We start from the raw sequence: 17,080 nt of genomic DNA on the forward strand, positions 1-17,080 counted from the left end.
TGAACTGCAAATCACTTTAGATATTGACCTCAGCCATGAAATTAAAAGATGCTTGTTCCTTGGAAGGAAAGTTATGACCAACCTAGACAGCGTATTACAAAGCAGAGACATTTCTTTGCCAACAAAGGTCTATCTAGTCAAGGCTATGGTTTTTCCAGTATTCATGTATGGATGTGAGAGTTGGACTATGAAGAAAGCTGAGGGAGAAGAACTGATACTTTTGAACTGTGGTGTTGGAGAAGACTCTTGAGAGTCCCTTGGACTACAAGGAGATCCAACCATTCCATCCTAAATGAAATCAGTCCTGAATATTCATTGGAGTGACTGATGTTGAAGCTGAAACTCCAATACTTTGGCCACCTGATGCGAAGAACTGACTCATTTGAAAAGGCCCTGATGCTGGGAATGACTGAGGATGAGATGGTTGGATGGCATAACTGATTCAATGGACATGAATTTGAGTAAACTCTGGGAGGTGGTGATAGACAGGGAGCCTTGGCATGCTGTAGTCCATGGGGTTCTCAAAGAGTCAGATATGACTGAGCTACTGAACTGAACTGAAATTTGCATTCCTGTCCCCTCTGATGAAAAGGACATCTTTTTTTGATGTTCATTCTATAAGGTCTTTTATGTCATATCAGAACTGTTCAGCTTCAGCTTCTTTGTCAGTAGTGGTTGGAGCATAGACTTGGATTACTGTGATATTGAATGGTTTGCCTTGGAACAGAGATCATTCTGTCATTTTTGAGATGGCACACAAGTACTGCATTTCAGACAGTTTTATTGACTAGGAGGGCTACTCCATTTCTTCTAAGGGATTCTTGCCATTATAGTAGATTTAATACTCATCTGAATTAAATTTGCCCATTCTGGTCCATTTTAGTTCACTGAATCCTAAAATGTCATCGTTCACTCTTGCCATCTCCCGTTTGACCACTTCCAATTTACTTTGATTCACGGACCTAACATTCCAGGTTCCTATGCAATATTGTTCTTTATGGCTTTGGACTGTACTTCCATCACCAGTCACATCCACAACTGGGCAATGTTTTCACTTTGGCTCCATCTCTTCATTCTTTCTGGAGTTATTTCTCCACTCTTCTCCCGTAGCATACTTGGCACTTACCAACCTGGGGAGATCATCTTTCGGTGTCATATCTCTTGCCTTTTTATACTGTTCATGGGGTTCTCAAGGCAAGAATACTGAAGTGGTTTGCCATTTCCTTCTCCAGTGGACCACTATTTGTCAGAACTCTCCCCCATGACCCATCCATCTTGGATGGCCCTACACGGCATGGCTCTTAATTTCATTGAGTTAGACAAAGCTATGATTTGTGATCAGTTTGGTTAGTTTTCTGTGTTTGTGATTTCATTCTATCTGTCCTCTGATGGGTAAGAGGCTTGTGGATGCTTCCTGCTGCGAGGGGCTTGCTGTGCTGGCATCATGCTTGCTACTAAGTCACTTCAGTCATGTCCGACTCTGTGCGACCGACAGATGGCAGCCCACCAGGCTCCACCATCCCTGGGATTCTTCAGGCAAGAACACTGGAGTGGGTTGCCATTTCCTTCTCCAATGCATGAAAGTGAAAAGTGAAACTCCATGGACTACAGCCTACCAGGCTCTTCTGTCCATGGGATATTCCAGGCAAGAGTACTGGAGTGGTTTGCCATTGCCTTCTCCGGGCATGATGCTTAGTAAATCTTTAATCCAATTTTCGGTGGGACTTTGTTTCCTCCCTGTATTTTGTCCTGAGGCCAAACTATGGTAAGGATAATGGCCATAATGGCAACATCCTTCAAAAAGGCTTATGCCAGCATGCCTTGGCTCTTAGGACTTTTTACCTGAATGGTCTAGTGGTTTTCTCTACTTTCTTTAATTTAAGTCAGAATTTTGCAATAAGGAGTTCATGATCTGAGCCATAGTCATCTCCCATTCTTGTTTTTGTTGACTGTATATAGCTTCTCCATCTTAGGCTGCAAAGAATATAATCAGTCTGATTTCATATTGACCATCTGGTTGATGTCCATGTGTAGAGTTGTCTCTTGTGTTGCTGGAAGAGAGTATTTGTCTCCAGAAGAGATCTAACCTTCAGTGCAGTTGCTCTCACTTAGGGGTGATTTTGCTTCCCGGAGGATGTTTGGTAGTAGTGCTGGTGAGTGTGAGTGGCATGTGCCATTGGTATCTAGCAAGTGGAGTCAATGTTAAACATTCCTGATGCATACAAAGCAGCCAAAATTGGTTGGTTTGGAATGTCGATAGTGCCAAAGTTAGTATGAAGAAACCTTACCTTACTGAGATACTGTGCTAGAGGAGAACTCTGTTCTGGATTTGAAACCCAGCAAAACACATGTGTTAGAATGCCCAAGTAAACATATCCATTGCTGCTTTGTGGCCAGTGGGAAATTGGTGGGATAGCTCAACTGTCACATGGGTTTGATTACATGAATCATGGGTGCATGTATATCTGTGCAAGGGAATGTCATGTCATTAAAAACAAGTCACATGGATCTATATGTGTTACCTGCAAATATGTTCATTAGATACTGAGTAAAAAATAATTTGTGTTATATTGATATTCTATTTAAAAATGCAGATTTATAATGCTCATTTAAGAAGCTAAAAGAGAAAGTAGGTTTGAAGTGGCATAGATTGACTAGAACTACCACAGTTATGTTTTATATTGGCTGTAGAGGTTTATACTTAGATGTATCATAAATAATATCAAATGGGCATCAATTACATGATAGAAACTAATGAGAAAAGCCCCCACAAAACCAAATTCAAACCTTTCAGTTTATGTATTTTTGAGAATCTGAGTTAATCATTCCTTACATATTCATTCACTCATTTACTCTTCAAACAAGTATTTATTTAATCTCTTATAAGTCATACACTAGACTAGGCTTAGATAATTCTAAAGGAAATAGACAAAATAACTGTCTCCATGGGGTTTATTGGGGTGTGAGTGTGTGGATGAGTGCACATGCATACACTCATGCTGTGTGCATAAAGGATTCTAGTGACCTTAGAAGAGATTTTCCTGCATTAAATCACAGCAACCTGCTGTTATGCACTAATGTCTCTGAATTTTAGGGTACAGTCCTAAAGAGCCACTATCCTAAGGTTTTCCCTTAAAAAAAAAAAAAAAAACGGAAAGCCTCTTTTTGTTGCTGAAAATAAGCTGATGGTGAATGAATTGACTTGTGGAGCAGGTGCTATTTACAAAGGTTGTTGCTGTTGGAAACTGCCTCTTTGACTGGCCTTTGCTTCATTATGAAGCCACCAGACAAATCCTTCTGAAGCTGTTGTTATCAGGCATTCCATTCATGATGCTGCCAAGATATGCAGAACTCTTTCTCAGTGCCTCTCTGAAATAAACCCTCTGTCGTCTCTTTCGGTGGCTACATCTCACACAGCTCATGTGCCTTACGATTGGGTTAGCTGTTCTTTCTTGCCAGAATTCTAATTCAGTCTCTAAAGTACTGCCCAGAAAACAATAATTATCTGTTGGTATTCGCTTTTTCTTCTTCTTAATTTTAAATCTAGATTAAAGATATAAAATAACATAATATATAGAATATAAAAAAGTAAAATAAAAGAAAATAAATTAAAGTCAAACTTTTTTATACGATTACACATTTTAAAGCTGCAAAAATAATTGACACATTTTGGTAAATAAGCAGGATTTGATTTTCTATCCAACTCAGTTTTACAATTAAAAAAATATTTTCCTCATCAATAATGAAAAGAACAAAAGTCATTCTATACACAGAGCTCTTATTAGGAGTCAGATGGAAACATCAATGAGTGTGATTTCAGGAAACACTTGAGGGTTCTGAGGATTAGCAAATGGAGTGTTGTGAATATTGTTCTGTAATTTAAATATCATCATTCATGGTCCTAAAACTTCCTGGCTCAACAGATTAGATTAATATGAAACAAACCTTGGCATTCATAATTTTTAATGGTAAGTTAATAAAACACAGAAGAATTTAATTGCCATTAAGGTCTTCTTTGTCTTAATCTATTTTTGTACTTTAACCTTTGACATCCAAAATACTAGAAATTATTAAAAATGAAAATAAAAGAGTATAACCTAGATTTACCTGGTAAAATTATTTGTCCTTTTATGAAAAAAAAAAAGTGATTCAAAAGGCAAAAAAAAAAAATACTGAAAGACTGATTTGCTACTTGATTTTGTCTTCAGAAAAGGAAGTGTGTTACCTTCTGTTTTCCTTTTTCTCTTAGCCACAACAATGCATTTAGCCAGGTGTGCTCAAATAATGGTTTTCAAAACAGCAAGTGCTTTTATGGCTTATGGCAGTTTGGTGGTTTAGTCGCTAATTTGTGTTAAACTCTTGTGACCCAATGGACTGAGGCCTGCCAGGTGCCTCTGTCCATGGGATTCTCCAGGCAAGAATACTGGAGTTCATTGCCATTTTCTTCTCCGGGGGATCTTCCTGACCCAGGAATTGAACCCAGGTCTCCTGCATTGCAGGCGGATTCTTTATCAACTGAGCTACAAGGGAAGCTTATATATATATATATAAGAGATCTTATATATATATAAGAGATCATATATATATATATATATGATCTCTATTCAGCTTCGTTCATAAATGAACACACACATACATACTTTGTTTGTAAATGCCATATTTAGACTTAAATATGCTTAAATTTCTTATGCTGTTACTGTCTTTTTGAAAGTTCTTATATGGCATCATCAGTTCAGTTCAGTCGCTCAGTCGTGTCAGACTCTTTGCAACACCGTGGACTGCAGCATGCCAGGCCTCCCTGTCCATCACCAACTTTTACTCAGACTCACGTCCATTGAGTCAGTGATGCCGTCCAACAATGTCATCCTCTGTTGTCCCCTTTTCCTCTTGCCTTCATTCTTTGCCAACATTAGGGTGTTTTCAAATGAGTCAGTTCTTTGCATCAGGTGACCGAAGTATTAGAGTTTCAGCTTCAATGAACACTCAGGACTGATCTCCTTTAGGATGGACTGTTTGGATCTCCTTGCAGTCCAAGGGACTCTCAAGAGTCTTCTCCAATACCACAGTTCAAAAGCCTCAGTTCTTTGGTACTCAGCTCTTCATGGTCCAGCTCTCACATCCATACATGACTACTGGAAAAACCATCATAAATGAGAAATTTTAAATGTAATTCGAGCAATATTTATGGTCCAGCATTACTGACAGAACTTCATCCTCTAAAGTTTCCTGTGGTTGGGGTTTAATACTCGATGATCGCTGTCTCAAATTCTTAATGGTTTAATCTTTGAATTTGTGTTTTATAATTGAAGTCCACTGGGACAATGGAGCATGTGCTAAGGGTTTGGAAATTTTGTTGTTATTGTTAAATTGCTAATTTGTGTCTGATTCTTTACGACCTCCTGGACTTAGCTGATCAGGCTCCTCTGTCCACAGGATTCTCCAGGCAAGAATATTGCAGTGGGTTGCCATTTCCCTCTCCAGGGGATCTTCCTAACCCAGGAATCAAACCCATGTCTCCTGCTTAGCAAGCAAATTCTTTACCACTGAGCCACTGCTCTGCTCATGTGCAGTTTGCCTCCCTGCCTCTCTGTCTTCCTAGGTTATGTTATAGGCCTTTAGCTTCCTACCACCTGGTGCCTTTCCTGCCCTTCCTACTCCCACCCCTACTCTGAGCCTCTGATACCCTGTGCCCAGCCTGTCCATCATGTATCACCAGAGGGATGCTCACATTGTACCTTGTTCTCCATCCTTTCATGGGGCTCTGGGTGCAGGTATGGGTGGGGCTAGTTGAAGTTGTATGTATTCATGGAGTCTTAGAGCAGAGCAGGGCAATGGTTTACCCTTTCCTAGACTGGCAATAACAAGGAAGATATAGCAAGCACTTGACATAGGCCTCTTACTAACTCCTAATTCAGGAAGCAGGCATGTTCCAGAGTGGAGGTTGCAATTTCCTTGGGGTTGTTCTATCACTTGGCATGACGATGAGATGGTGGAAATGGGAAATTGATTTCTCTGTCCCTGACATTTTCATTTTTTCATTGTGCTTACAAATTGTGTATCTTACCCAGTATGTGATAAATTCACATTTTATAGTTTATTCATTCTTTCACTTATTCAATGAAATTATTATTTTTGTACCTGACTTCATTTAATTAAAAACTATTGTAATATCCAGTTGAGTGATACTGTGCAGAAAATAAGGTCTCAGTCCAGCAAGCCTCATAATTTAGAGATTTCAGTAACTATACATAGGAGTATAAATTTAAAATATTCTGTTAGAAATCTTGATCTGATACCATGGCTTCTTTATGATTATTTAATTCAGATTAAAAGTGGTCACCACATCAGAGTTTCCTACAATATATTAGCATATTAACATTTTAAGAGTCTAAATGAACATTTCTGGACCATATGTATAGAATCTGTAATAAGTAAATGGTCATAATTAGGAATAGATAGTGTGTGGTTTAAATATGCTTATGTTTTATCTTAAAATGAACATATAACTAATTTTACCTACTTTTATATTAATTATGCCATATGCTTACTATTCCTCTCCATTAAAAACATGTCACATTAACCATCTGCTTTTCCAATCCATATTGATAGTAATCAGTTGTGGAGACCCAGGTATACCAGCCAATGGACTGAGATATGGAGATGATTATGTGGTTGGACAGAATGTTTCTTACATGTGCCAGCCAGGCTATACAATGGAATTAAATGGTTCAAGAATCAGGACTTGTACAACTAATGGCACATGGAGTGGAGTCATGCCAACTTGTAGAGGTAAGATAATGATTCTGTCAATATTTATTAGTGATAATCACTATATATTTTCTGTATTAATATGCATATTTAAAATAAATTTAAATAGTGTTTTTTGTATCATTTCATCTTTTTTTCTGGTACCAAAATTGAGTGCTTCAGTCTTTACTTTTAAATCATATAGATAATAACATATAAGATTTTAAAATTTTTTAACAAAAATATTGTATCTCATTCTAAGTAATGACAATGAACTGTAATACAGCAAAATTATGTTCTGGGACTTCCCTGGCAGTCTACTGGTTAAGATTCTGCTCTTCCAATGCAGAGGCACAGGTTCAATCCCTAATCAGGGAACTAAGACCCCACATGCCGACATGCCACTGCCAAAAAAAATATATCATGTTCTGTGATACATAATCACCATCATCATTTATGTGGATCAATGAGTATTTAATAGAGAATATAGCTGTAATGAAATAGAACTTTAATTTGGTTTTTCACCTGGGTCAGTTATCCAAGAATGGGAGAAAAACCTATAATTTGAAAACAATCAGCCTGCATTATAGAACTCAACTTATTCTTAAAAGGTAAAACTATTTCTTTGAAGAATGAGATCTAGCAGTAATATTTTAGTCAATACAGGTATAGGTTTACTACTTTATGCTATTAGTTTTCCACTGAAACTCTTTCCATAAGTTTTTTTACCGATTATTTGATTACTTGTAAAATACTATACATTCAGTGACAGACAATATGTATTGTTTTATAATAATACTGATTTTTAATCATTGAGATTTCTCAATAAGGTACATTTCTAAATACCTATGAATTGTCAGTTTAATGTCTCCCTGACATAATCTAACATTAATTCCAATGCATGTCTTCTTTTCTTGATTATATAATTTCCTAATCAGATCATGATAAATATACAGTTAGTATATGAAAATATATAAACAGACATTTTATATTTTACATATTATTTCATACATTATTGATTCTGTTAATGACAGTATTATATAACTCTAAAAATTATTTATATATGTTGCTAGTCATCAAAATAAAATCATTCCTTATTTTTAGATTTTGTAATTGATGGCCCTCTTTTTCCTTTCATCTCTATCTCCTTATCCAACCTATCTTTTCTCAAGGACATCTTAATTTTAAAAATGAATGATCAAAAATTTTATAATGCATTTAGAACCTTACAATAAGATTTAGCATATGAATCTAAGTGGTTAATAGAACTAATTTAGATATTTTAATGAGATACATGGTCTGTGTTTCAAAAATGTCACAGATTTACTTTCAGGTTCCTTGCTACAGTGTGACTCTATATAGCCAAACACAGCTCTTCAGTCTGTCTAATGGTTGCTGGAAATAATTTTATATAAAACTAATCATTTATCAGTTGCAGTATACTTGGATAGGAGGTCACCCTCTTTTTCCTTTCTTTCAATGTCAGGAAGCTTGTTATTTTGTAAGAGAATCTCTGAGAACCAGTAGCCATTATGTTGCCAAGAAGTAGTCTCATCCTAGAGGAATTAATTCCAGGGATGTTTCAGGAATACTACCAGGAGAATAAAACATGTCACACAATATTGTCCTCCAAAAGGTTAAATTAGCACATATGCTTCTTCTAATGGTATTTATTTCTGTTAACACCAGGATATTTCAACAGCTGTGTCTAATCGTTTTTAATGTAATTGCAGCTGTTACCTGCCCAACTCCTCCCCAGATCTCTAATGGAAGGTTGGAAGGAACAAATTTTGACTGGGGCTTTAGTATTAGCTACATCTGTTCTCCAGGCTATGAACTGTCCTTCCCTGCCGTTTTGACCTGTGTAGGGAATGGTACCTGGAGTGGGGAAGTACCACAATGCTTACGTAAGTATAATTTCCATACTAAAAATTATATTTTTCCACTTTTACTCTCTTAGAGCTACTTTACTGAGATTACAACTGTTATATATTTTTTTCCAGATTTTGCTAGAACAAAAATGAGATTGTTAAGCTCTTTCCCATGCATAATTAAAATTCAGTTAAAAACAGTATTTACCAATGTAGCTATTTTTTATGTAATCCAACCATTATATTCCTTCTGTTCTGACTAAATTTTAGGCCAAACTGCTTTGTGTGCAAAATACACTATACATTTTACTTATCTTGTTTTTGGGGTGATGTCCTCTACTCAGGTTTGTGTTCCTCGAAGGCAAATATTCTTGTTTCATTCACTTTTGTACCCTAGTATGTAGTATAATCCTTGGCAGACATTAAACTTAGAAGGCTATGGTAATTAAAACATTGCAGCATTGGTGCTGACATAGACAGTAAACCAGTGTTAGAGAATAGAGAGTATAAACCATGTATCGATACTTAATGTATTATGGAACAAATCAGGGGGAAGAATGGACATTTCAATTAATGCAATAAGGTAGTTCATATATATATATATATGCACACACACAGACAGTCTTTATCTTACACTAATAACAAATCAATGTCAAATTCATTAGAGAATTAAATGTAAAAGTTTTAAAGATTATAAGACTACCTAAATGAACTTGGAGTAAAAAAAGATATCTTAAAATGAAATATAAGAGCTCTACCTGTAACTGAAAAGTGGAAAAATAAACTACATTTAAAATTTCTCATTTCAAAAGGCCAATCGTAAACAGGATAGTTTATTTGAAGAGCTTACTATTAAGTGATTGCAAATACTAGGCAGGGAATACCACCATTTGCTGGCCCATCAGATCATTCGTATCACATTTGCTGCAGAGAGTATGCTAACCAGTTTTATTTATCATGAGAGATAAAACTAGTGTACTTCAGCAGTTGTGATCTATTAGACTGAAATTTATGCAACATTTAAACAAGCTCTTTCTAGGTAACATGATTTACTAGAATAGAGTGTTCCAAGCCTCAAGGTTGATGTCACACAAATTGACCCTTGAAATTCTGATTCATGCTAACGATCTTCTAAGAATAGACCAATGGGTTCTAAGTGAGACTATACTATATATTAGTAACTATTCAATAGTTACTGCAGAATAGATAGACCCAAGAGAATATTACAGAATTGAGTTTATGGTAAACTTTGTTTGGTGTGAGTGAAAAAGTCTTAAGTTTCTCAACATAATGTTTTATTTGGGGATCTATTAAAACACAAATACTAATAAAATACCATAGACATTTAAATTGTAGTAGATATCCAAATATAATAAGGCTGACTTTGACCCAGTTGCTTTACATACATATAGCAGAACTCCTGGGTAGGTATGTTTAGTTATGACATTTTTATAGATAATGACACCTAAGTTCAGAGAAACAGATCAAATTGTACAGACACTGGGTAACTCTGCCACTTAGGGACCAGCTGCTCTATTTTGTGGCCTAAAGTCTTTGATGTAAACATCCTATCTGATCTTCCTAGGTTTTTCTATTATGTATCTTCCTAGGTTGTTCTATTGTGTGTTTCTTTATATAAATGATGGATCCTTTTAAAATTAGAGAAACTAACAAATTATTAAATATGAAGGACTCTCATTGTAAATAACTGTTTTGTTGGTTCCTATTAAACAAAGTCAAAGTAACCTAAAAACGTTTTTGAACTAGAAAACGGTTTCGAAGCTTCCTTGAGGCCTTCTCAATGGGCCTTACAGATGCTAATAAGAGCAATTAAGAATATCAACCAAAAACGTGGAGAAAAATAAGAAAGGCCTATATATCATTTCAATGAGGTTAAAAAAAAAAATTTTAAGAAGATTTTACCACAAATAAAAAAAAATAAAAAACTCTTTGGGTGATTATTTAGAATGGGATAAATAAGATAGACATTGATGTAATTAAAACAAGATTTGATATTACTGCACTACCTAAAGTTGGCTTTCCAGGTGGCTCAGACTATAAAGAATCTGCCTACCAATGCAGGAAACCCAGGTTTGACCCTTGCTTCAGAAAGATCCCCTGGAGAAAAGAATAGCAACCTACTCCAGTATTCTTCCTTGGAGAATCCCGTGGGCAGAGGAGCCAAGCAGGCTACAGTCCATGTGGTCACAAAGAGCTGGACAGAACTGAGTGGCTTCAAGGTCTATTACTAGTAAATGGCAGAGTATGAATTCCAATTCAGAGAAGGTTGGCTTAAGAGACAATTCTCCTATCCATTGAAGAGTCACATTCAATCATTTTAGGTATTTAATGAAGAGGAAAATCTTTTATCTTTATTTCTGTTCAAGCTATGACTTTTTATCCTAAAGTTTGTATCACTGTGTCTTAAGTTTCTATCCAAACACCGATAGTTATTTGGTTTAGTACATGAAAATATAAAGATAGAAAATAGATGGAATGATATGGGGGATGTGAGAGAAAGATTGAGAAGTTTATGTGGTTACATTTCTCCTCCTTTTTTTTTTGTTGAATGACTCAGCAGAAATATGAATGAGAAACACTTCAGAAGTAGGTTATAAAATAATTACAAAATAACTGATAGAAATGAAATGTATTTAAACACAGCTGAAATCATAAATTACATGTTATTTATTTTTTACTACAATTTTAAAATTGAAAATATGCTGTATGTGCTTTGCCTGGATATCTATTGGCTCTGAAGTCATCTGATCTCATCCTGTACTACACTTCTGCTCCAGCGTCAATGGCCTTGTTCTTCCTCTAGCGTGCTAGATTTGACCCAGCACAGGGCTTTGGCAATGCTGTTTCCTCTGTCTGTAATGTTCTGTCTTGAGATATAAACGGCGTGAATTTTTTTTTCCCCTCCAAAACTTTTCTCAGTGAGAGACAGCCTAGCTACCTTATTAAAATCTGCTACTACTCTTCACCATCTATCACATCCACAATACAGTCCTGATCTCCTTCTCCCACACTATTTTTCCTCATGGGGCTGATTATCTTCCCACATACTATCATTTTTACTTATTTATTATGTTTACTGTTTGCTTTCTTCACAAAAGCATAAACTTCAAAAGTGCAGGAACCTTAGTCTGTTTATCAATCAGTTGCAAGCACCTAAAGTTACTAAGAATAGTGTCTGTTTTTAGTACTTTAAAAATATGTGTTGAATGGAGTCATCTAATCTGTTTGCTTAGAACTGCTGTCAAGTTTATCTCTTCAATGGCTGCAGAATGTTGAGATTGTTTTTGCATGAATTTGGATTCTAATGACCAACCTTCTTTTCTCGTTAAAATACACTCAGACCCATCGCACCGACCCACCACTACCGCTACACATGCACTATGTTTTGAAGAGGGAGACAGCAGGATACTAGGCTACATGACCCCGGTGTTCAACAGAGCACATATCTATGAAACAAATCTTTTATATACATTGCAAAATATAGAGCAATCTGCAAGGTACATCCTAGGCTATTATGGCTTGTTTGTTTCTGATAGAGCTATTTGTGAATCACATCCTTTTCAAGAATACACTCCAATTTTGTAGCCTACGTGTACAAATATGGTTTGATTCTGGTCAATATCAACTTAAAAAAAAAGAAAAACACTATAACTGTTATGCTGGTCTACTAGGTGGAAAAAAAAATTTTTTTAATAATATTATGCTGAGTTGAATATTAAGCATTTATTCATGTAGACAAAAGCTAAAAGTATTTTCATTGGGATAGATTAACATGGATTCCATGTCACTTTAGTGCAGTATTCCAATTATTTTTATTACTTTTCTAAGCTGTTAACTCAGATGAATTTAAGTCATTGTACAATTGTCTCTCTTTTCACTCACAGCAAAATTTTGTGGTGACCCTGGTATACCTGCCCAAGGAAAAAGAGAAGGCAAAAGCTTTATATACCAGTCAGAGGTTTCATTCAGCTGTAATTCTCCTTTCATATTAGTGGGATCTAGCACCAGAATATGTCAAGCAGATGGCACTTGGAGTGGTTCATCACCTCACTGCATAGGTAATATTAATGAAAGATAGACAGTGCTCAGTAATTTTGGAATTAATAGCTAATAATGACATTTAATGATTTACTTTATCCTATAAATTATAGTTGGCTAAATGTGAAAACCGAGAAGGCAGTGGCACCCTACTCCAGTACTATTGCCTGGAAAATCCCATGGATGGAGGAGCCTGGTGGGCTGCAGTCCATGGGGGTCTCTAACAGTCGGACACAACTTCACTTTCACTTTTCACTTTCATGCATTAGAGAAGGAAGTGGCAACCCACTCCAATGTTCTTGCCTGGAGAATCCGAGGGACGGGGGAGCCTGGTGGGCTGCCGTCTATGGGGTCACACAGAGTCAGACACAATTGAAGTGACTTAGCAGCTGCAGCAGCAGCAAATATGAAAAACAAAACTGTAAAATATAGAAGCCATTGTAAGGCATTAAAAATTAATATTATTAAACATTTATTACTTTAGTACTTTTGAAATAGTTTTCCTGTTTACCAGTTAAAAAAAAAAAGTAGAAAGCTTCCATATCAATATCATGAAGTACTATTTGTATCAGTTAAGTTGCTCAGTCGTGTCCGACTCTTTGCAGTTAATAAAGCATACTCAAATGAAATTAAACTTGCTTCAAAAATATTACAAAGGTATATTGATTTCAAATGGTTCTAAGTACATTGCTCTAATCCTAATTTTTTGTGTGTTTTTATTGTCTTATTTTTATTTCATTCAAATATAGTTGATGTACAAAATTATATGTTACAGGTGTTTAGTATAGTGATTCACAATTTTTAAAGGTTATACTCATGTGCAGTTATAAAATATTAGCTCTATTTCCCATGTTGTACAATGTATCCTCTTACTTTATTTTATGCATAATGGTTTGCACCTGTTAATTCCCTACACCTCTTTTGCCCCTCCCTCCGTTCCTCTTTCCACTGGTAACAACTAGATTGTCTTCTACATCTGTGAGTTTGCTTCTTTTTTGTTATATTTACTTTTTTTTTTTAGAATCCACGTATAAGCGGTATCATTTCACTCAGCATAATACCCTCCAACTCCATCCATATTGCTACAAATGGCAAATTTTCATTCATATCTATGTTTATCACATCTTATTTATCCATTCATCTGTTGGTCATTTCCATATCTTGGCAATTGTAAATAATGTTGCTACAAACATCTTTTTCAAATTAGTGCTTTAGTTTGTGGGGTGTATATACCCAGGACTGAAATTGCTGAGTCAGAGGGTAGTTTTATTTTTAGTTTTTTGAGAAACATTCATACTCTTTTCAACAGCAGCTGTACCAATTTATATTCACACCAATAGTGTATTGAGGGTTCCTTTTTCTCCTAAAATTAAATTGCACATTGAGTAAACTTGTGAAAAATTCTGTCATACAAGCTAGCCAACTCAGAGGCTATCAGCGCTACTGTTTTTATGTTTGACTCTCTTATAGGTGTCAGTGAAAATGCAAATGCCTAAGTCTTGTTTCTGGAAAATAAATTATTTCTTAAACGGACTGTTACTTTCAGTTCAGTTCAGTCGCTCAGTCGTGTCCGACTCTGCGACCTCATGAATCACGGTATGCCAGACCTCCCTGTCCATCACCAACTCCCGGAGTTCACTCAGACTCATGTCCATTGAATCAGTGATGCCATCCAGCCATCTCATCCTCTGTCGTCCCCTTCTCCTCCTACCCTCAATCCCTCCCAGCATCAGAGTCTTTTCCAATGAGTCAGCTCTTCACATGAGGTGGCCAAAATACTGGAGTTTCAGCTTCAGCATCATTCCTTCCAAAGAAATCCCAGGGCTGATCTCCTTCAGAATGGACTGGTTGGATCTCCTTGCAGTCCAAGGGACTCTCAAGACTCTTCTCCAACACCACAGTTCAAAAGCATCAATTCTTTGGTGCTCAGCCTTCTTCACAGTCCAACTCTCACATCCATACATGACCACTGGAAAAACCATAGCCTTGACTAGATGGACCTTTGTTGGCAAAGTAATGTCTCTGCTTTTGAATATGCTATCTAGGTTGGTCATAACTTTTCTTCCAAGAAGTAAGCGTCTTTTACTTTCATGGCTGCAGTCACCATCTGCAGTAATTTTGGAGACCAAAAAACTATAGTCTGCCACTGTTTCCACTGTTTCCCCATCTATTTCCCATGAAGTGATAGGACCAGATGCCATGATCTTGATTTTTCTGAATGTTGAGCTTTAAGCCAACTTTTTCACTCTCCTCTTTCACTTTCATCAAGAGGCTTTTTAGTTCCTCTTCACTTTCTGCCTTATGGGTGGTGTCATCTGCATATCTCAGGTTATTGATATTTCTCCTGGCAATCTTATTTCCAGCTTGTGCCTCTTCCAGCCTTACTTGAGATTAATTATTAGAAAAGTCCCTAAGCAAATGTTCTATGTATGTGGTCCTCTTTCATATCCTTCATTTTCCTTTAACTTTTTATTACCAGTGTTGATGGCAAGTCCTTTTATATTCAATTCAGTTCAGTTCAGTCGCTCAGTCGTGTTCGACTCTTTGCAACCCCATGAATCGCAGCACGCCAGGCCTCCCTGTCCACCACCAACTTCCAGAGTTCACTCAAACTCACGTCCATCGAGTCAGTGATGCCATCCAGCCATCTCATCCTCTGTCACCCCTTCTCTTCCTGCCCTCAATCCCTCCCAGCATCAGAGTCTTTTCCAATGAGTCAACTCTTCACATGAGGTGGCCAAAGTACTGGAGTTTCAGCTTTAGCATCATACCCTCCAAAGAACACCCAGGGCTGATCTCCTTTGGAATGGACTGGTTGGATCTCCTTGCAGTCCAAGGGACTCTCAAGACTCTTCTCCAACACCATAGTTCAAAAGCATCAATTCTTCGGCACTCAGCTTTCTTCACAGTCGAACTCTCACATCCATACGTGACCACTGGAAAAACCATACATAGCCTTGTCTAGACAGACCTTTGTTGGCAAACTAATGTCTCTGCTTTCCAATATGCTATCTAGGTTATATATTAGAAAGGTTCAAAGCTCATGGATTGCATAATTTGTGTAAACTGCAGTATACCTGATTTTAAGTTTCTGTTCATGGAGATATTTATTAGTCTTTTTTGTTTATTATTACCAGGACCCTTTCATGAAACCCTAGATCTCTTAAAATTATTTTATATAGGATAAATATGCATTTGAATAAACCTATATGTTTTAAAGGAATATTACACTTTGTTTTACGAAAAAGAATATTTTCTTTATTTTAGAACCTACCCGTACGTCATGTGACAACCCAGGCGTGCCACGTCATGGATCTCAGAACAATACATTTGGATTTCAAGTAGGTACTTTGTTATTATTTTTTCATATTTTATTGAGATATATAACTGGTATATATTAGTATATAAATTTAAAGTGTCCAGCACAATGGTGTGACATATATATTGGGAATGATTCCTGCAGTTATATTAGTTGGCATCCATTTCTCATACAGATACAATTAAAAAAGAAAAAGAGAAAAAAATTCCTTGTGATGATTATTAGGACTTATTCTCTTAAGAACTTTCCTGTATATAATACAACAGTGTTATGTATACTCATCATTATTGTATATTACATATCTAGTACTTACTGCTCTTATAACTAGAAGTTTGTACATTTTGACTACCTTCCTTCAATTCTCCACCATGCCCCCGACCCCCACTGTTCTGGTAACCACAGATCTGATCTCTTTTTAGGCGAGTTTGGATTTATATTGTTGTTGTCATTGTTTATTTTTTTAGATTCCACATGTAAGTGAGAACATATTGTATTTGCCTTTTTCTTGCCTAAGTTATTCATCAAGTGTGTACTTTAAATAAATGCTTTTATTTAATATAAAACTAGATCAAAAGGCTTATTTTGTTCAGTACACAGATCCTGTTAATGCAAGTAGAAAAAGAGTCATGCTTATATCTGCATTCATAAACATATTTTTAAAAAGGCAACAGCCAAAAAAAGAGTGGAAATAATAGGAAATTAAAAGAAATATATGCCTCAAGATATAGTCTGACTGACCATGAGTATAAAGTAAGAGAAAAATTGGAGAGACCTGTGAGCATAGGTAAATCTATAGGCACTAGCTTGTAGGTAAGAGAAATATTAAGTGAGGGAGTAAATGAGTAAAATCTACAGGAAATATGGAGATAGTGAGGAAAAGTGTAGATGAAAGAGGTTTAAAGAGAAACTTCTGAGTCAGTTACCAAATACATAAAAATGTGGTTATTCAGTAAGGCAATAAGACTAAAAGATATAATATTAAAATAATTTTAAACATATCATTGATGTGGAATATTTCTGAAAAAAGATTTTAACCATAACCTATTATTCCACAACACATATTTGGATTGTTAGAGTACTTTAA

The 17,080-nt window shown here is 36.1% G+C and overlaps 1 protein-coding gene across 3 annotated transcripts in view; it reads left to right on the plus strand.

Annotated features, from left to right (window-relative positions):
• The window catches only part of LOC120878903 (CUB and sushi domain-containing protein 3-like), a 1,427,768-nt gene that overhangs the window by 1,374,501 nt on the left and 36,187 nt on the right, over nt 1-17,080 (plus strand). For all 3 annotated transcript variants that reach the window (XM_040261811.1, XM_040261812.1, XM_040261813.1), the window contains 4 exons: nt 6,610-6,789; nt 8,481-8,654; nt 12,524-12,697; nt 15,945-16,018. In XM_040261811.1, coding sequence (XP_040117745.1) covers nt 6,610-6,789; nt 8,481-8,654; nt 12,524-12,697; nt 15,945-16,018 — 602 coding nt within the window. The remainder of the gene's footprint in view (nt 1-6,609; nt 6,790-8,480; nt 8,655-12,523; nt 12,698-15,944; nt 16,019-17,080) is intronic.

Source organism: Oryx dammah, unplaced genomic scaffold (assembly GCF_014754425.2).
Source record: "Oryx dammah isolate SB20612 unplaced genomic scaffold, SCBI_Odam_1.1 HiC_scaffold_19, whole genome shotgun sequence".
NCBI classification, from domain to species: domain Eukaryota; kingdom Metazoa; phylum Chordata; class Mammalia; order Artiodactyla; family Bovidae; genus Oryx; species Oryx dammah.